The 16,500-nt window shown below is 32.0% G+C and overlaps 3 protein-coding genes across 4 annotated transcripts; 2 read left to right on the top strand and 1 right to left on the bottom strand.

Moving 5' to 3' along the window:
- Nucleotides 1-3,293: 3,293 nt before the first annotated feature.
- On the bottom strand, nt 3,294-6,289 carry LOC114168294 (uncharacterized). 2 transcript variants are annotated; one of them, XR_014984866.1, is made up of 4 exons: nt 5,729-6,289; nt 5,236-5,282; nt 3,730-4,095; nt 3,294-3,650 (listed from the first exon to the last, which is right to left on the bottom strand). XR_014984866.1 is itself a non-coding variant. In XM_085667225.1 (3 exons), the coding sequence occupies exons 1-3, from the start codon at nt 4,243-4,245 to the stop codon at nt 3,399-3,401; spliced, it is 699 nt and encodes a 232-aa protein (XP_085523351.1). In that variant the 5' UTR covers nt 4,246-5,204; the 3' UTR covers nt 3,294-3,398. The 2 variants fall into 2 exon arrangements, 1 of the variants encoding a protein (XP_085523351.1); XM_085667225.1 differs by lacking the exons at nt 5,236-5,282; nt 5,729-6,289 and adding an exon at nt 4,165-5,204.
- A 3,694-nt stretch (nt 6,290-9,983) lies between these two features.
- Nucleotides 9,984-12,827, top strand: LOC114167538 (DUF2358 family protein (DUF2358)). Its single transcript, XM_028052641.2, has 2 exons — nt 9,984-10,556; nt 12,121-12,827. The coding sequence occupies exons 1-2, from the start codon at nt 10,195-10,197 to the stop codon at nt 12,521-12,523; spliced, it is 765 nt and encodes a 254-aa protein (XP_027908442.1). The 5' UTR covers nt 9,984-10,194; the 3' UTR covers nt 12,524-12,827.
- Nucleotides 12,828-13,587: 760 nt separating this feature from the next.
- CPSUFE (chloroplast sulfur E) lies at nt 13,588-15,143 on the top strand. Its single transcript, XM_028050329.2, has one exon. The coding sequence runs from the start codon at nt 13,741-13,743 to the stop codon at nt 14,809-14,811; it is 1,071 nt and encodes a 356-aa protein (XP_027906130.1). The 5' UTR covers nt 13,588-13,740; the 3' UTR covers nt 14,812-15,143.
- Nucleotides 15,144-16,500: the final 1,357 nt, after the last annotated feature.

Here is a 16,500-nt window from a genome sequence, read left to right as displayed (position 1 = left end):
CCTTTGGTGGAATATGGTTTGTATGAATCCAGACTTGGCAGAGAAAAGAGAACAGTTATTTGGATGAATAATAATTAAATAAAGTTTAGAAAAAGAGAACAAAACAATGTTATACACAATATACAATAGTGCTAGAAACTTGCTGGAGAAGACAAAACGGTTGGATAAATTAAAATAATAATATATAAATAACAAATATTCAAAAAAACTAAATTCGTATAAAGAATTAATAAAGTTATAAATATCAGAGATTGGTACGGAATACAAAGATGTGGAAAGAATTAAGAAATTTCTCGAGCAGTGCAAAAGTTATATCAATCTACTTTTTTAAAATCATATTATTTTTTAGTTATAATATTTAAAAATGAGATGTATCTGAAATAAACCATGGTCATATGTTGTCAAATGTAAAATTTAATTGAAAAAGCTTTAATGAATGATATGACATTTGGGGTTCTGACATGAATTTAATGACAAAGATATTCGAGATTATATCAGATTTGTAGATATGGAAGAAGATATGTAGCAGTTAAAATTATATCAGATTTAAACAGTTGTATTTACCAATATATATATATATATATATATATGTAATGTAAAAAAAGTCTATAATAATTGCTACAAAATATTACATTGGCCATACAAAAAAAGTAATACGTTAAAATAATATTGTTCAGGGATGATTTCAGAGGCCATGATAATAGTCAAATATATTAAGAAGCACATTGACATGGCTGCTTGGTTCTTCACCGTCAACCTCAAGAAGTAATATATCTCCTTCCTGTAGTCCATGTAGTTCACAAAAGTTTTTCCATCCACTGCCAATCTTCACCGATCTTGCTCTAATTAACAATTTGCATTGAACCTTTGCTTTTGGACCATAAAGCACAATTTCTGAGAAATTACTATTGCGAAAATACTTACATAGGTCTGAATTCAAATCCTGCGGAGACCAAAAAAATATTATTACAAAACAAAATTATATATAAATTAAAACGAAGATTAGAAACAAACAAAATTAATGGTAAACAGATTACAAAAAAAAAGGTAAGAAAGATCACCAGAGAGCTTGATTTCCAGTTGTATTTAGAAAGGCGAAACTCAAAGTGAATTAATTTTGACGTTGTGAGTGGAAGATTTGATCGAACATGACTTTGAAATTTTTGCAAAGTAGTTTCTGAACACTGATCATAAAGGTGTATTTCAAAAACAGAATTTCCAGTATGCCTTAAGTAACATACTCTGGGTGGTTTTATATCATAGAATTTTCTTATATCACACCACCCATGAGTAATCCTCGGATTATAAATATCCATGTTGAAGGTAACATGGTGCATATTACCATTGTTATCAGAAATTGTCCAAACTGGACCCAATTCACGGCCTAATGTAATGACAAACTTACGGTTCACGTCACCAAAATCCTTCAGAAAAAAGAGTTCATGAAAAATATATTATTTAAATTCAACAGAGAATAATAATGATGAATAATTTATAAGTGATGAATTAAAAAAAAACCTGTTCTTCGATGAACATAGTGAAGAATCCACCCTTCCACTTAGTTGCAAGTATGGATTGATCACCCAATATGCACTGTTTCGTCGTCATCTAAGAAGATGGTATAAAATATTTAAAAAAACATTGAAAAACAGAAAACATCATCATCTGAGAAGTGTAGCTCATAAAAAGGTAAAACTTTAACATGGTTATGATGAAAAACAGAAAATCACGAAACAAATTTTTTGATGTGGACTGTCAAGAGAAGTGTAGTTCATAAAAAAGTTAAAAGTTTAACATGAATACGTTAAAAAAATTTGTAGAAGTGGTTGATGATCAAAAAGAGAATATGACAAATAAAGAAAATGATGATGATGATGGAACAAAGAAAATGATGAAACATTGAAGATGATGAAACATCAAAGTTGCTGAAACAGAAAAGATGATGAAACATAAAAGACGATCATGTACAACTTGTCGTTCATAAAAATATAAAAGTTAAACATGCATACCTTTGTGTAATGGAAAGCGCTTTGGTATCAGAAAGATTAGCCCAGATGAGTATGAGAAAAAGAAGATAAGTTGTAAATTGTAGAGGAAGGTGCGGTTTTTGACTGTGAAGAGAGGTCTTAGTAATCAAATGTGTTTGTGATATGGAAAAGAAGATGGTGAGGATAGAGCAGTTTAAAAATGTTTGTGCAATAGAAAAGAAAATGGTGATGATGAAACGGAGAAGATGATAAAGAAAAAACATGATGAACAGAAGCCTAGGTAATAAAAGTGTAATAATTATGCATACATACCTTCCGTGTAATGGAGAAGCACTTCTGAAAATCTGATTTAAACAGATGAACACAGATGCGTATACTTGAAAGAAGAGTTCTTTGAATGTGAAGAGATGCACCGATAATCAAAGAGTTTTAGTGTTTATTGCGCAGTGCAATCATGATTTTCGTCTTGAAAAGTGTTTGAATGTGAAGAGATGCAACGATAATCAAAGAGTCTTAGTGTTTATTGCGCAGTGCAATCATGATTTTCGTGTTGAAAAGTGTTTCAATGTGAAGAGATGTAGCTGATTGCGTAGTCCAGTCATGATTTTCGTCTTCAGAAGTGTTTGAAGGTGAAGAGATGTAGCGGTAATCAAAGAGTTTTAGTGTTGATTACATAGAGCAGTCATTATTAGCGTCTTGAAAATTGTTTGAATGTGAAGAGATGTAGCGGTAATCAAAGCGTTTTAGTCTTGATTACATAGACCAGTCATTATTAGCGTCTTGAAAATCGTTTGAATGTGAAGAGATGAAGCGGTAATCAAAACGTTTTAGTGTTGATTACGGTAATGTGGTCAGTGCATTTAATTTGATCTTGAGAAATAAAAAGAAATTTAAAAAAATGAAACGTTTGTTGGCTTCTGATTTATTATTTAATAAATATAACGTGTAGCAGAGGAGATCCAGAGTTTAGTAATCATTATCTCGAGCAGTGCGATATTTAATGGATTTGAAAACTGATTGACAGGTTGATTTGAAGACAATTAAAACCACTTTTTGAAGGCGGTGGAATACAAAAAGCTTTCTAAACAGTCATTTCAAATTTCTATTTCAATTAATATTAAAAAATGGTTAAACAGATTATAATTCATTTATAACTTAAAAGATTCTAATAATAATAATAATTAATCATAGTTCATTTTGTGTTATGGTCATTATTGTTAAGTAAAAATGAAATTAAGAATAAATTAGAATTACTAAAATGAAGACGAACCAAAAATAATACAAAATAATAAAATACATATAATAAAAGAGAACAAAATTTAACTTATATATTGAGATATATAATAACTGAATACAAAGTAAGAGTGCAATATAAAAAGTTCAAACTAAATAAAATAAAAAATTACAACTTTAAAACCAAAAAAGTGGATAAAGAACTTTGATATCTCTGCTTGTTCTTTGACTTTCAACTTCAAAAAATAATTCAGGGTGATCCTGTACAGAGAGTTGATGAAGAGCACAAAAGTCTTTCCAGCCAGATCCTATCTTAACAGACCTACGTCTTATTATCAATTTACACTCGACCTTGCCCCGGGGTCCATGTAAAACAACAGAAGAAAGTCCACTGTTTTGAAAATAAGTAGCAAATTCTTTCTTCAAATACTGAAAAAAGAATGTCAAGAGATATTAATTATTATAAAGCAATGGAAATTTAAAATAATATTAAAAATTCAAAACTAACCAGGTCGCTTGCTTGACAGTAGTATGTGGATAGTTCAACAGTAAAATGGATTAAGTTCGACATAAAGAGAGGACGACGTATGGCAACATTGTTGAGGAACTTGGTCTTGATTCCTGTGTTTGCAGAACGTTTAGAGACGTGGATTACGAAAGATGAATTTCCCACGTATTTGAACACAACCAACTTGTCTGACTGATCTCCATAGAAAGATCTTAGTTGGTTCCAGCCTTGAGTAATCATTGGAGTGTGAATATCCATGTTGTAAGTAACATGGTGAACATTACTTTGGTAATCCACAACAGTCCATTTAGCACCAAGGTCCTTCCAATAGCGTATGATGAAGACTCGGTCGACGTGTCCACAGTCCTTAAAAGATCAATAAGTTAAGAACAAATAAATAAAAGTATTTATTTAACATTGAATAAAAAAATATACCTGGTCTATCAAAAACATAGAAATGAATCCGCCAACCAGATCTGAAGAAAGTATGGATTGTGGTGTGGGCATGGGTTCCATTGAAGCAGAATAGGTTGGTGATGAAGTAAAATTGTAAGAGAAGAAAATGGTTCACAGTAGAGAAATCAAATGTCTGACTTTGAATTGGTAAACACAGGGAATATATATAAAAGAAATAGGAGAAGTCAGACCTGTTGGAAGTATCCGTACAAAGTGAATAGTCTTAAGTGGTAAAAGTAGAGGTTAACAAATACCAATTCAAAAATTAAACGTGAAATAAAAATAAAAATTATGAAACGTCGTAAAAGTATAAGTACAATTTTTTAATGTAATTTTGTAATGTTGCTTTTTTTGAGGATGGTGTATATTTAATATTGGAATATAATAAACTTTAATAATTATAACGTGTGGCAGGTGATGGATCAGTTTATTCATCATTATCTCGTGCAGTGGAAAATTTAATGCTCTTCAATACTGATTGACAGGTTGATTTGGAGATTTATAAAAGCAGTATTTGAAGCGGTCAAGGGTGATTTGAAAAATGTGCAAATGAAAACGTGTGGCAGGTGATGGATCAGTTTATTCATCATTATCTCGAGCAGTGCGAAATTTAATGCTTTTGAATACTGATTGACAGGTTAATTTGGAGATTTATAAAAGCAGTATTTGAAGCGGTCAAGGGTGATTTGAAAAATGTGCAAATGAAAACGAATATTGGGTTAAAATTTGTAGATTTGGTGATAGAATGAATTATTAAAAAAAAACAATAACGAAAAAAAATGAAAAAGTTTAAGAAAGAAAAATAAAGAACATGAAGGGTTTGTATATTTACACTATATTTTGCCAAAATATAGTGTAAGTTGTTAACAATAAATAGATCTGCTGATTAAATGATGAACAAAAAACATGAACGAAAAAAAAAATGAAAAAGACATTTGAAGGTAAAAAAGTAAAGAAGATGAACGGTCTCAAAAGTTAAAAAATACAGATAAGCAACAGTTAGATATACATAAACAGAAGAAAAAGTTAGATCAAAATTTTATTTCAAACCTGATGTTAAATCTGCGGCAGTGAACCATATTAGAAATGTAGCAAACCTAGAAAATACAATGATGCAATAAAATTGTTAGCTATGACAAAATAAAAGAATAATGAGTTGTTCGCTGGAGAAAAGTAGAAATAAAAACGAAATCTGGGTAATAAAAAAAGCATGAAGGTAATCCACAAAGATAGATGAATACGACTTCTGGGTTTAGAAGTCTAAAATAACGATTGAAAAACCTAGATCTCACAAAAAAGAAGAAGAAATGAGTGTTTCGGTTGAGAAAACTATAAAAAAAATCGCTTTGAAGGTAACAATAAAGAGATGTGCTGATTAAATGCTGTATTAAAAAATACCATGAACGAAAAAAAAACTGAAAAAGAGATTTGAAGGTAGAAAAGTAAAGAAGATGAAGGGTCTGAAAAGTGAAAAAATACAGATAAGCAACAGTTAGATATACATAAACAGAAAAAAAAGTTTGATCAAAAGTTTATTTCAAACCTGATGTTAAATCTGCGGCAGTGAACCATATTACAAATGTAGCAAACCTAGAAAATACAATGATGCAATACAATTGTTAGGTATGACAAAATAAAAGAATAATGAGTTGTTCGCTGGAGAAAAGTAGAAATAACCACGAAATCTGGGTAATAAAAGATAGATCTCACAAAAAAGAAGAAGAAATGAGTGTTTGGGTTGAGAAAACTCTAAAAAAAATCGACTTCTCCGTTTAAACCTGTAGAAAAAGGGATGAAGAAGTTAAATCTGACAAAATATAAGCAGAAAATTAGTTGTTCACTTAACAAAACTGAAAACAAAAAATACTTCTCCGTTTAAACCTGTAAAAAAAGTGATGAAGAACTTAGATCTGACAAAATATAAGCAGAAAATGAGTTGTTCGCTTAAGAAAACTCAAAAAAAAAAATATTTCTCCGTTTAAACCTGTAAAAAAAGGGATGAAGAAGTTACATCTGACAAAATATAAGCCCAAAATGAGTTGTTGGCTGAAAACTCAAAACAAATTATATTTCTCCGTATAAACCTGTAAAAAAAGTGATGAAGAAGTTAGATCTCACAATATATAAGCAGAAAATGAGTTGTGGGCTAAGAAAACTTAAAACAAAAAATATTTCTCCGTTTAAACCTGTAAAAAAAGTGATGAAGAAGTTAGATCTGACAAAATATACGCAGAAAATGAGTTGTTGGCTAAAGAACACTTAAAAAACAAAAATTCTCCGTTTAAACCTGTAAAAACCACAGGAAGAGCTGGAAAGAGGAAGATGAAGAGTTGTTGAATGTGGTGAGAAAACCAGAGAAAAGAGGAAGGTTGAGAAGAAGATGAAGAGTGTGGACTGCGAAAGAGAGCAGAAGAAAAGAGAGACAGAGAGAGAAAGAGAGAGAGAAACGTTTTGACTGCGAAAGAGAGGAGAAGAAAAGAGAGACAGAGAGAGAAAGAGAGAGAGAAACGTTTTGAATGCTGATAATAAATGCATTTTGAATTTTTTTTAAAACGCTGAAAATCGTAGTTGATTGACACGTTAGCTTTTTTTCCTTTTGTAGAATGAAAATTTTGAAATGAAGTGGGTCAGATATATTAATTTATAGAGAAACTTGCCATTTGTTAGTTTAGAATTGTATATAGTATTATATATATATATATATATATTATTTTTTATTGATAAAAGTAATTTTAATGTAATTTTATTTGAATTAAAGTAATGCACGTAATGTTAATTTAAATTAGATTATATTATATTTGTATTCATTCTTGGGATTAAAACTTAAAATTAATTAAAGTCGTGTTTAAAAATTTAAAGTTGTGATGTATGTATACAACTTCTTCAAATAAAATAATTATGCAAACACAACTTCTTTATACTCATAAAATTTTAAAATTTATATGTAAAATTGTATTACTATAAATTATGGTTTTAAAATTTTATTCTACCAACAACCTTAATTATGAGTTAAATTAGTGATATTAATGTTAGTAAGATATGTTAACGAATGTTTTTCCTCATGTATTTTGCCTACTACACATAATGGAATTATTCAGGAAGCCTTCAAATTAATGGTAGGTGTTGTAAAAGTTTGTCAAAAACACCATCAACATCCTTAATTAAGAGTGAAAATTATGACATCTTATGACTTTTACACCCTAATTATAAGTGTTATTAACATTATAAAAATATCATAACCAATATTTTCTAAAATATTTTTTTCCACTTAACGCGATAGAATAACTTTGGAAGCCATCAAAATAAAGTTTGTTATTGTAAAAGTTTGTCAAAAACACCATCAACGTCCTTAATTAAGAGTGAAAATTATAACATGACTTTGACTTTCACACCTTAATTCTGCATAATTCATAAATATGGTGTTATCTACTATAAACGTAAGATAACAATGTATAATTGAAATCCAAAATAAACCTTTTTAATTGGTCGACACTTGTTAGTTTTAATGTTTTTTATGTCATTTTCCTCTTCCTACTTTGATCCTTCTCAGTTGTTTTTGAATCCATTTCCTTGCCTATGTGCTCTTGTCACCATTCTGTAATGAAAAGTAACACAACCTTCATAAATCTCTCGTATTTAGGATTATGAACAACTTTTGCTTATTTTCTCATAACCATCTCAAATCTTCCTTCTCCCTTTACCCTTCTTCTTATTCTCTACAACCATCTGAAACTTAAAAGCTTGAAGAACATGAATTCAGGCTCCATATTATGTAGTGAAATGCTACGGTAATGTCTTTCTATTTTACCAACCACTTGAAACAGTTGATTTGTTATTCTACAGTATGATTTACTCTATAGAAAATATTTTAATTTTATGGACTATTGGAAATCAACACATTGTATTACTTTCTCAAGTGGTTATGGTGTAAGAGTTTTACTATCTTTTGCACCATTGGAAATCAACACATGATAACAACTCTTATTGATTTGGGAGCTAGTATTAATTTGATGTTACTTAGGATTGATGGACTTGATGTCAAGACAACAAGGATGATGTTGCAGTTAGCAGAGTGATCCATTAAATACCCTTATGGAGTTTTCGAAGATGTACTTGTAAAGGTGGACAAATTCACTTTTCCAATGGTTTTGTCATTCTTGATATAGAGGAAGATACTAATATTCCTCTCATCCTTGGACGATCATTTATGAAAACAACTAAAGTTGTCATCGATGTTTATGGGGAAAGATGAAAGTAGGAAGGTCAAGATGGAAAGGTGACATTCAATGTGTTTGAAGTTGAGAAAATTGCTCAGGATTTCTCTTCACGTTTAACAATAAGAAGAAAGAGACATCAGTGTGAGCAATGATCAACAAGGTACATTAAGTTAATATAATCACTCAACTAAATGAGAAGGGTGATAGAAAGGATCATCGTGGTACTATAAATGAAGACAATAAATTTAGACCAAGCAAACTCGTGAAGTTTTATGATCCCAAGTGGAAGATTATTCCCGAAAAATGGAGATTTAAATGGTCAAACATATGAGTTGTTAAAGAGGTCAAAATTGATAGGGGTGGAAATTGAAGATCCTTATTATAAAAGGATGAAATTGGTGATCGGTAAAACGTTGAAACTTTATAGGTGTGATGAAGGGAAGAAGCACACCAGAATAACTAATCACGAACAATGAATTACAAATGTCAAGCTAAAAAACGTTAAACAGACGCTTGCTGGGAGATAACCCAATATTTTATTTTCTAAGCTTTTTATTTTCCAGTGAAAAAAAGTCACTATTTCACAACTTGCTTGGCTATTATGTTCGCCTAACAAATTAATGGCCATGTTGGTCTACTTGCTAGGCCACTAAACTCACCTAGCGAAATTTTACTTATGTTTTAGCATTTGAAAATTTGATTTTTCTCTTGTGGGGTGCCGGGAATTAAGGCAACTTGCTTAGCAAGAGGTATCACTCGCTCAACAATTCATTAACCTTTTCTTTCTTTGTTTGTGTTGTTAATCTACATGTACTCGTTCACCTTTTTTATTAACATTCTAATATTTTGTGATGACAATGTACCAAAGGATGAAGATCAAAATTAATATATTAGTGGAGCTATTAATCATGAGTGCTTCAAAATGTGTTCTTTATCATTAATATTATTTGTATTATGTTTTGTAGTATTTTAATTTGTATTTAAACTCGCTTAATTATTAAATTTCATCTGAACTAATTCTAGTCACAATCTACATGAAGTAAATATTTGAATGATCAACGTGTTAAAAATATGCTTGAACACATATTTCTTATGTCATAATTGTGCATAAATGTTTTCTACCAAAATTGGTTGAAAGGCAAGGATGAATTACTATTCACATTCAACAAAATTTCTCAAATTATTATTAATGGAAAGCTTTAAATTATAGACGTAAAAAACACAGGAATTAAATTAGGATCGCGTAAAAAATTAGAAAAATATAATACATATAAAATTAACAATATTTAATCCAAAATTAACTCATGGGTTGTCTTTTTTTTTAAGATATATTTTTAATCTAAAAATTATTAGGAAAAAAGTTGAAAAAGAAAACAAAAAGATAAGGAATATGCCGTGGATTAAAGTCAAGGTCCCCAAAAACCAATGATCATAAATATTTTCTCCCTAATTATTGTGATATTTCATTGTCATCACTCCTCATTTCTTTTTCTTCGTTTTGTTTTTCTCTTCATCTTTATCCTTTTTATATAGTTTTCTTTCTCCAAAACTTGTGTTATATGGAAAAAAAAAAGAAAACAGAAAATCCAGCCAATCGCTACTTTTTTCCCTTTAATAACTCAATAACACAAATTATCCACATCATATTCTCCTTTTCTCTCCGTGATTTTTCCATGCACAGATTTTCCCGGAAAATGAAATTTTCTCTTTAGATTTTCCCGAAGAATGAAATTTTCTCTTTAGATTTCCCGAATTCGAAGTTCCGCGGGACAAAAAAAAATCTAAAATTTTCATGGCCCTTCTAATCCACTCCCCGGAAATATCTGTTGCTCTCCAAATTGCCCCAAACCCTAACCCTAGGCTGAGCAAAGTCCACAGCTTCAAACCCCACACAAAGACCACAAGGATTGGGTCAGCGCGCGGAGTGAGAATTTCTTGCAAAGTGAAAGATTGTCCAGTTCTGGATTTGGGTTTGGATGAAAACGTGAATTCATACGGTCAATTTTCGGCTCCTGTGAAGCCAGAGTCGAAGCAGAGCAAAGAGGAAGAAGAAGAGAAGCAGAATTACCATGTTAATGTGGGATATGCTATTCGAACTTTGAGGGAGGATTTCCCTGATCTCTTCTACAGGGAACTTAGCTTTGACATCTACAGGTTCGGGTTTTGTTGCCTTTGTTTTTGGGTTTTCCATGATGGTTGTTGAGTATAGATGAGCATAGAAGGACAGTGTGTAAAATTAGTGATGCTTTTTGTGATGGTTTTTGTAGAAGGTTCATATACATACTAGTTGAAATTTACTTTAGAGTTATAAATTAATTAGAATGCACTAACTTTATATGAATCATAAAATTATGGACTTCTTATATAATAGCTTAAAGAATATTATCCATCTAATCACATATTGACATAAAGTTTGTTGGTTTTTGTATTTTTTTTTTTTTTGAAAGTCATTCTTTGGATGATCTATGATTTGCTTATAGGGTAACTATTTGTATAAAAATTAACCTCTCACTTTAAAAGTCATATTTAGGGTGACTTCTATTTGGTTAATATTATAATTTTTTTTACAGAACTTTCTTTAGTTTATGTGGTTTGACTTTATGAAGTCAGAGCACATTGTCTTTATAAAGTTTAAGTTTTATGACACTTCTAAATTGTCCTGTGATGTTCATCATTAACGTAAGATTGGATGATTAAGATTTACTGCCCTCATTTATCTCAATAAGTTGGTGCTCTTTCACGGTATGCCTTAGACTTCTCTATCTTAGTCTTTAAGGTCAGATATCGTAGAGGCTTGGGGGACTGATTGCGTGCTTTTATCATGATAACTTATTTATTAGTAAACCTAAAGGAGGTACTGAAGTGGGTGTAAAGGACAGAAGATTGGGCCAATGAAGCATGTTATGATTTTGGTATTTTTGAACTTCAGATAACTACAATTTCTCTAACAATAAAATGTAGTGATACATGCCCTTTAATTATTGTTGTACTTCTGCTCTTGATCATAAAAAATGAATGCTGCTAAAGTGTCTTATTTTTGGTATATTTAGCTTGGTGTTTGGTTAAGTATGTTGGAGTTGTAATCGGTTATACTACCAACTACAAATGACTTATGTCACTTTATGTTATTGCAAAGGTAGTTGCACTTGTTTAAACAACTCTCAATTGAAGTCCTTAGCTTTATTAAAGTAATCAAGAAGAACAGTAAGGACACATAATCTTTTATTGAATTAATAAGCTAGAGAGAAACTTCCATTGTGATCCCCTTTTTTCTACTTTACATTGTACAAGGGTTGACTACTTCATACGATACATCAGTAGAATTATGAGGGGGTTATTCTCAATTTCTCATCCATGAATAGTACCTATTATACGTGTTCAATATTTTTGCATAGACATTTGAACACAAACAGAATCAGTAAGTTGTTGTAACTTGCTTGGTGTCCTTTCATAGCATTCTATATTTGGAAGGTTGAAGTAGAGGTAAAAGGTTCTTCTCGAGGCTCTTTGTCTTTGTTTTGGCCACTTTTTTTTTCCTAACAATCCTTGAACATGTTAAGCCTTAAACCTCTTTCCACACCTCCTGCATTTTATATGAAATCAAGTGTGCTTTTTCAGTAATGTGAATTTCAGAGGGTCCTGTATGAGAAATCCACACAAATTTATTATTTGTTCTGTTATGCTAAATATGCAGACTAAAATGTCCCCTTTTTTTCAGGGATGATATTGTGTTTAAGGATCCAATGAACACGTTCATTGGTATTGAGAATTACAAATCCATATTCTGGGCACTACGATTCCATGGCAAGATATTTTTCAAAGCTTTGTGGGTTGACATAAGTAGTGTATGGCAGCCTGTGGAGAACGTCATCATGGTTCGCTGGACTGTTCATGGGATCCCACGAGTTCTATGGGAAAGCCGTGGTAGGTTTGATGGAACTTCTGAGTATAAACTTGACAAGCAGGGCAAGATTTTCGAACACAGGGTTGACAACATTGCTACCAATTCACCTCATCGGTTCAAAGTGTTGAGTGTAGCAGAGTTAATTCAATCTATTGGCTGCCCCTCAACAGCAAGACCTACCTATTTTGAAACTTCTTCACATCCCGAGAGAACGTAATGTTGCTCAGGTTCTTCAAAAAGTTTTGATGTAAATTGTGTATATTATGTGGTAAACAAAACATGGAGTTAGATATTATTATCTTGCTTGTCACATAAAGCTGTGAGAAAAAGGTCCTTTGCCATTGATTTGGTCTCATGGTGCTCGATACTGGTGATAACAGTTATAGGGTCATTGTTATCTATTGTAACAAGTTGAGTTTCAAAATCCCTGTATATAATGCATTTGCTACTTATGTCTAATGGCTTACTTCATCTGTAGATCCACATAAGCAATTTATGTACTGATGCTGTATTCATATTCATTTTCATCCTTGTTTCTCACATCTTTTTCCGCATAAACTGAATTAGATATCAGAAATTGAACTTAAGCTCTTGTTCTTAACTTGTACATGGCAAATGCCCAAATGGCGATGAACCTGGCACAAATTCACAGGCTTGGGATCTCTTTTGGGACATTGCTATTGACATCTGAAATACTATTCAACTTTCCAAATTCTGGCTTTCAATTTTTATTTACAAAAGAACAATCAACAGCAACTGAGTGAACTCAAAATACATTGTAAAATAAAATAAAAATTGAAAAAAATGTAGCACGATGCTAATTTATTTTGAAAAGTTAACATACCAAACAAATTGTTGTTGCTGTGTTATTTTTAAATACCTAAAGTATGTTTTAGGTCGATGGTACTATTTACTAAATATCAGAAGGTAAATGCTACTTCTGTTTGTCCTTAATTTAAGACAAATATTATTTGAGTTAATCAGATCCATATACCAATGAAAATAACTAATTTACTTGGACTTCAAAAAAAATATTACCAAAATATTGAATTAACCTTTATTATTAATGACGTCTAAAATTTACTTTTCATTATTTAATACAGACACCAATACTTATAACATTTAATATGATAAATAAGAAAAATAAATATAAAATTGTATGGAAACTATAAAATGCCTTATAAATGCCAATAATCGTCTTAATATATATTTTTATGATTTTTATTAAATTTATAAATTTATAAATTTTCTTTAAGGGACTAACTAGCAAGACTGATCTAACTTCTCACATTGGTTGGGAGTTTCAAATAGTAACTTAGGGGGTGGTAATAGCATGACTGTATTCTTAAGCAAGGAAAAGCCTACACCAAAGAATGAATGAATGTCTCTGTCTCTCAGTTACATTCTGAATAGCTGCTACAATCTTCTTCAACCATGGCTTCCCATACGATTTCCTCATCCTCCTTTCGATTTGTCACAACCAGAATCCCTCTCTCCCTCTTCCGCAGAACCCCAACTCTGCTTCCTCCTCTAACAAAACCCCTCTTCTCTAAATCCATCACCTTCCAGAGACTTCCATCATTATCTCCACCGTCATCATCATCATCATCATCATCATCATCATCATCATCACCGTCACCGTCTTCCACATCCCTCCAACCCATCGAAGACCTCCCTCCGAAGCTCCAAGAAATCGTTCACCTTTTCCAATCCGTCCCCGAACCCAAGGCCAAATACGAACAACTCCTCTTCTATGGCAAAAACCTCAAACCCCTCGAACCCCACTTCAAAACCAACGAGAACAAGGTCCAAGGTTGCGTCTCGCAGGTCTGGGTCCGAGCCTACCTCGACCCCAACGGCCATGTCGTCTACGAAGCCGACTCCGACTCCGTCCTCACCAAAGGCCTCGCCGCGTTGCTCGTTCAGGGCCTCTCGGGTCGACCCGTCAGTGAAATCATTCGGGTCACACCCGATTTCGTCACGCTTTTAGGGTTGCAGCAGAGCCTAACCCCCTCGAGGAACAACGGCTTCTTGAACATGCTTAAATTGATGCAGAGAAAGGCGCTTATGCTGTTCGTGGAAGCTGAAAAGGGTGGCGAGTCCACTGAATTGAAGCCACCCGAGTCGAATTCTGATAGCATTGTTGAGAATTCTTCGAGGGGTGGAGAAAGTTCTGAACTTGGTGAGGGTGATGTTGGGTTGGATTCTGGGGGTGGTGTGGAATTGGGGGGGAGGGGGAAGAGGATAAGGGAGAAGTTGCAGAAGGAGCTTGAGCCTGTTGAGTTGGAGATTGAGGATGTGTCTTATCAGCATGCGGGGCATGCTGGGGTTAGAGGGAGTGATGGAGAAACGCATTTCAATGTTAAAGTTGTGTCTAAGGAGTTTGAAGGGAAGAGTTTGGTTAAGAGGCATAGGCTTATCTATGGCCTTCTGCAAGAGGAGTTGCAGACTGGACTCCATGCCTTGTCGATCGAGGCCAAGACACCAGCTGAAGTTGAAGGATGAGAGTTCATTAATCTGCAAGAAAGGTCAAGGTATGAGTTTTGTGTGATGAACCAGAACGGTGCTTTGCATTTGTTAGAAGGGTAGTTTCTGTTTGTTGAAAAGATGCCCTGATGAATGAAATTGTATGGATTTAGATTTGTTGAAGCTGAGGCTTTTATTCCAATAATGTAACAATTGTCATTTGAAAACAGATGAATGACAATGTGGCTTCTTGGCACAATTTGGATAATTGCTGTGTTGTATTCTCACCATTTTGTTTTCTGACCAAAGGCTGATATTGTATCATTATGAGCAGCAGTTCTCATTCTAGAATAGAGGACAATGTTTTCCCATTATGCTGTTATCAGTTGCAAATTTATAATTGGAAACAAAAATGAAATCATCACATCACTATTTCGAGGCATTTAGACCCTTTATGTGTATTTGCATGAATCATGATATAGTAAGACTTCATAAATTTCTGTTGATAAAAATATAATTTTTTCCATCATGTTCAGGGCAGAACTATAATTCTAGTAGTTTGAAGCTCTTAATTTTATGCTCTTTATATCCCCATTCCATGAATGGATAGTATGTGTATTTTAGTCTCGGTTAGTTCTTTTTTAACATTTGGAAATACATTTTTCTTTTATTTTAGAATAAGGTGCTTAACTCTGGCTGATCAATATTGTTTCTATCTTGTGCTAGTGAGAAAAATAAAATTAGATTGTGATGCTATTTGTAACTTGACATATATGGTGTATCATGAACAATGTACTGGCAATTGAACTCGATATTTGTAATGTATTCCATAATCGCTGGAATAATTTCTGGTATTTATAGAAATTGATTCAGAAAACTCTTCCTTGGGATGGTAAGAATTCACTGCAACTCTAAAAAGAGGAAACAATGATTCATAGGATAGGAACACAGTTATAAACGTTGTTCTGACCCACAAAAACTTGTTTAATGGTCCACATTTTTTTTAATATGTGTGTTTTTTTTCTTTACTCAGCAAATATCCGAAGTTTTATTCTTGAAATTTCATAAATAATTCAATTTGTATAAAAACAATATTTAATTTTAGCTCGAAAGATTTATAATATTCATTCATTTATTTCTTTTTTTAATGAATCAATATTATAAATTAAGTTTTTCTTGATTCAGAGCTTTTAATTTATTTACATTACAATATATAATATATATACAAGGCTTTATGAACTTAATTACAGAGTAGTATTATTTTATTTTTGTTTATGGATTTATTTTTAACTTAGTTATTTTACCAATAATGATATTTCAGAATTTGAACTATAGAACTTTATCTGTTTTTTCAAATTTTAGTGCACTTTAGGTCAGTCAATGATCCAACGGTCTTATTAAGTTACTGGATCATTTAAGACATTAAGGTTAAGTTACTGGATCATTTAAGACATTAAGGTTTCAATTTGTACAATTTGTACAAGTTTACCTGCTTAAAAAATTGATCAAAATGTCTGTGTTTTGAAATAAAGAGTAGAGTAAGTCTCATTTGCTGCATTATCATGATATCTTGGTTCATCTTCTATATCTGCAGAAGTTTTTCACGAATTTAGTTTCATCCTACTCTGAATTGCATAAGGCTTTCAAATCAATAATTGTGTCTATCGTACAGACTCTATCTGTATTTAGAGTCCTATGAATGCCAAGTCTTTATTCGAAATCTTTTTC

This window comes from Vigna unguiculata, chromosome 10 (genome assembly GCF_037176805.1).
Source record: "Vigna unguiculata cultivar grain cowpea cultivar isolate G323 ecotype 2 chromosome 10, ASM3717680v1, whole genome shotgun sequence".
NCBI lineage: Eukaryota > Viridiplantae > Streptophyta > Magnoliopsida > Fabales > Fabaceae > Vigna > Vigna unguiculata.
The sequence above is the reverse complement of the archived record's forward strand: the minus strand, read 5'-3'. Positions and strand labels throughout refer to the sequence as shown.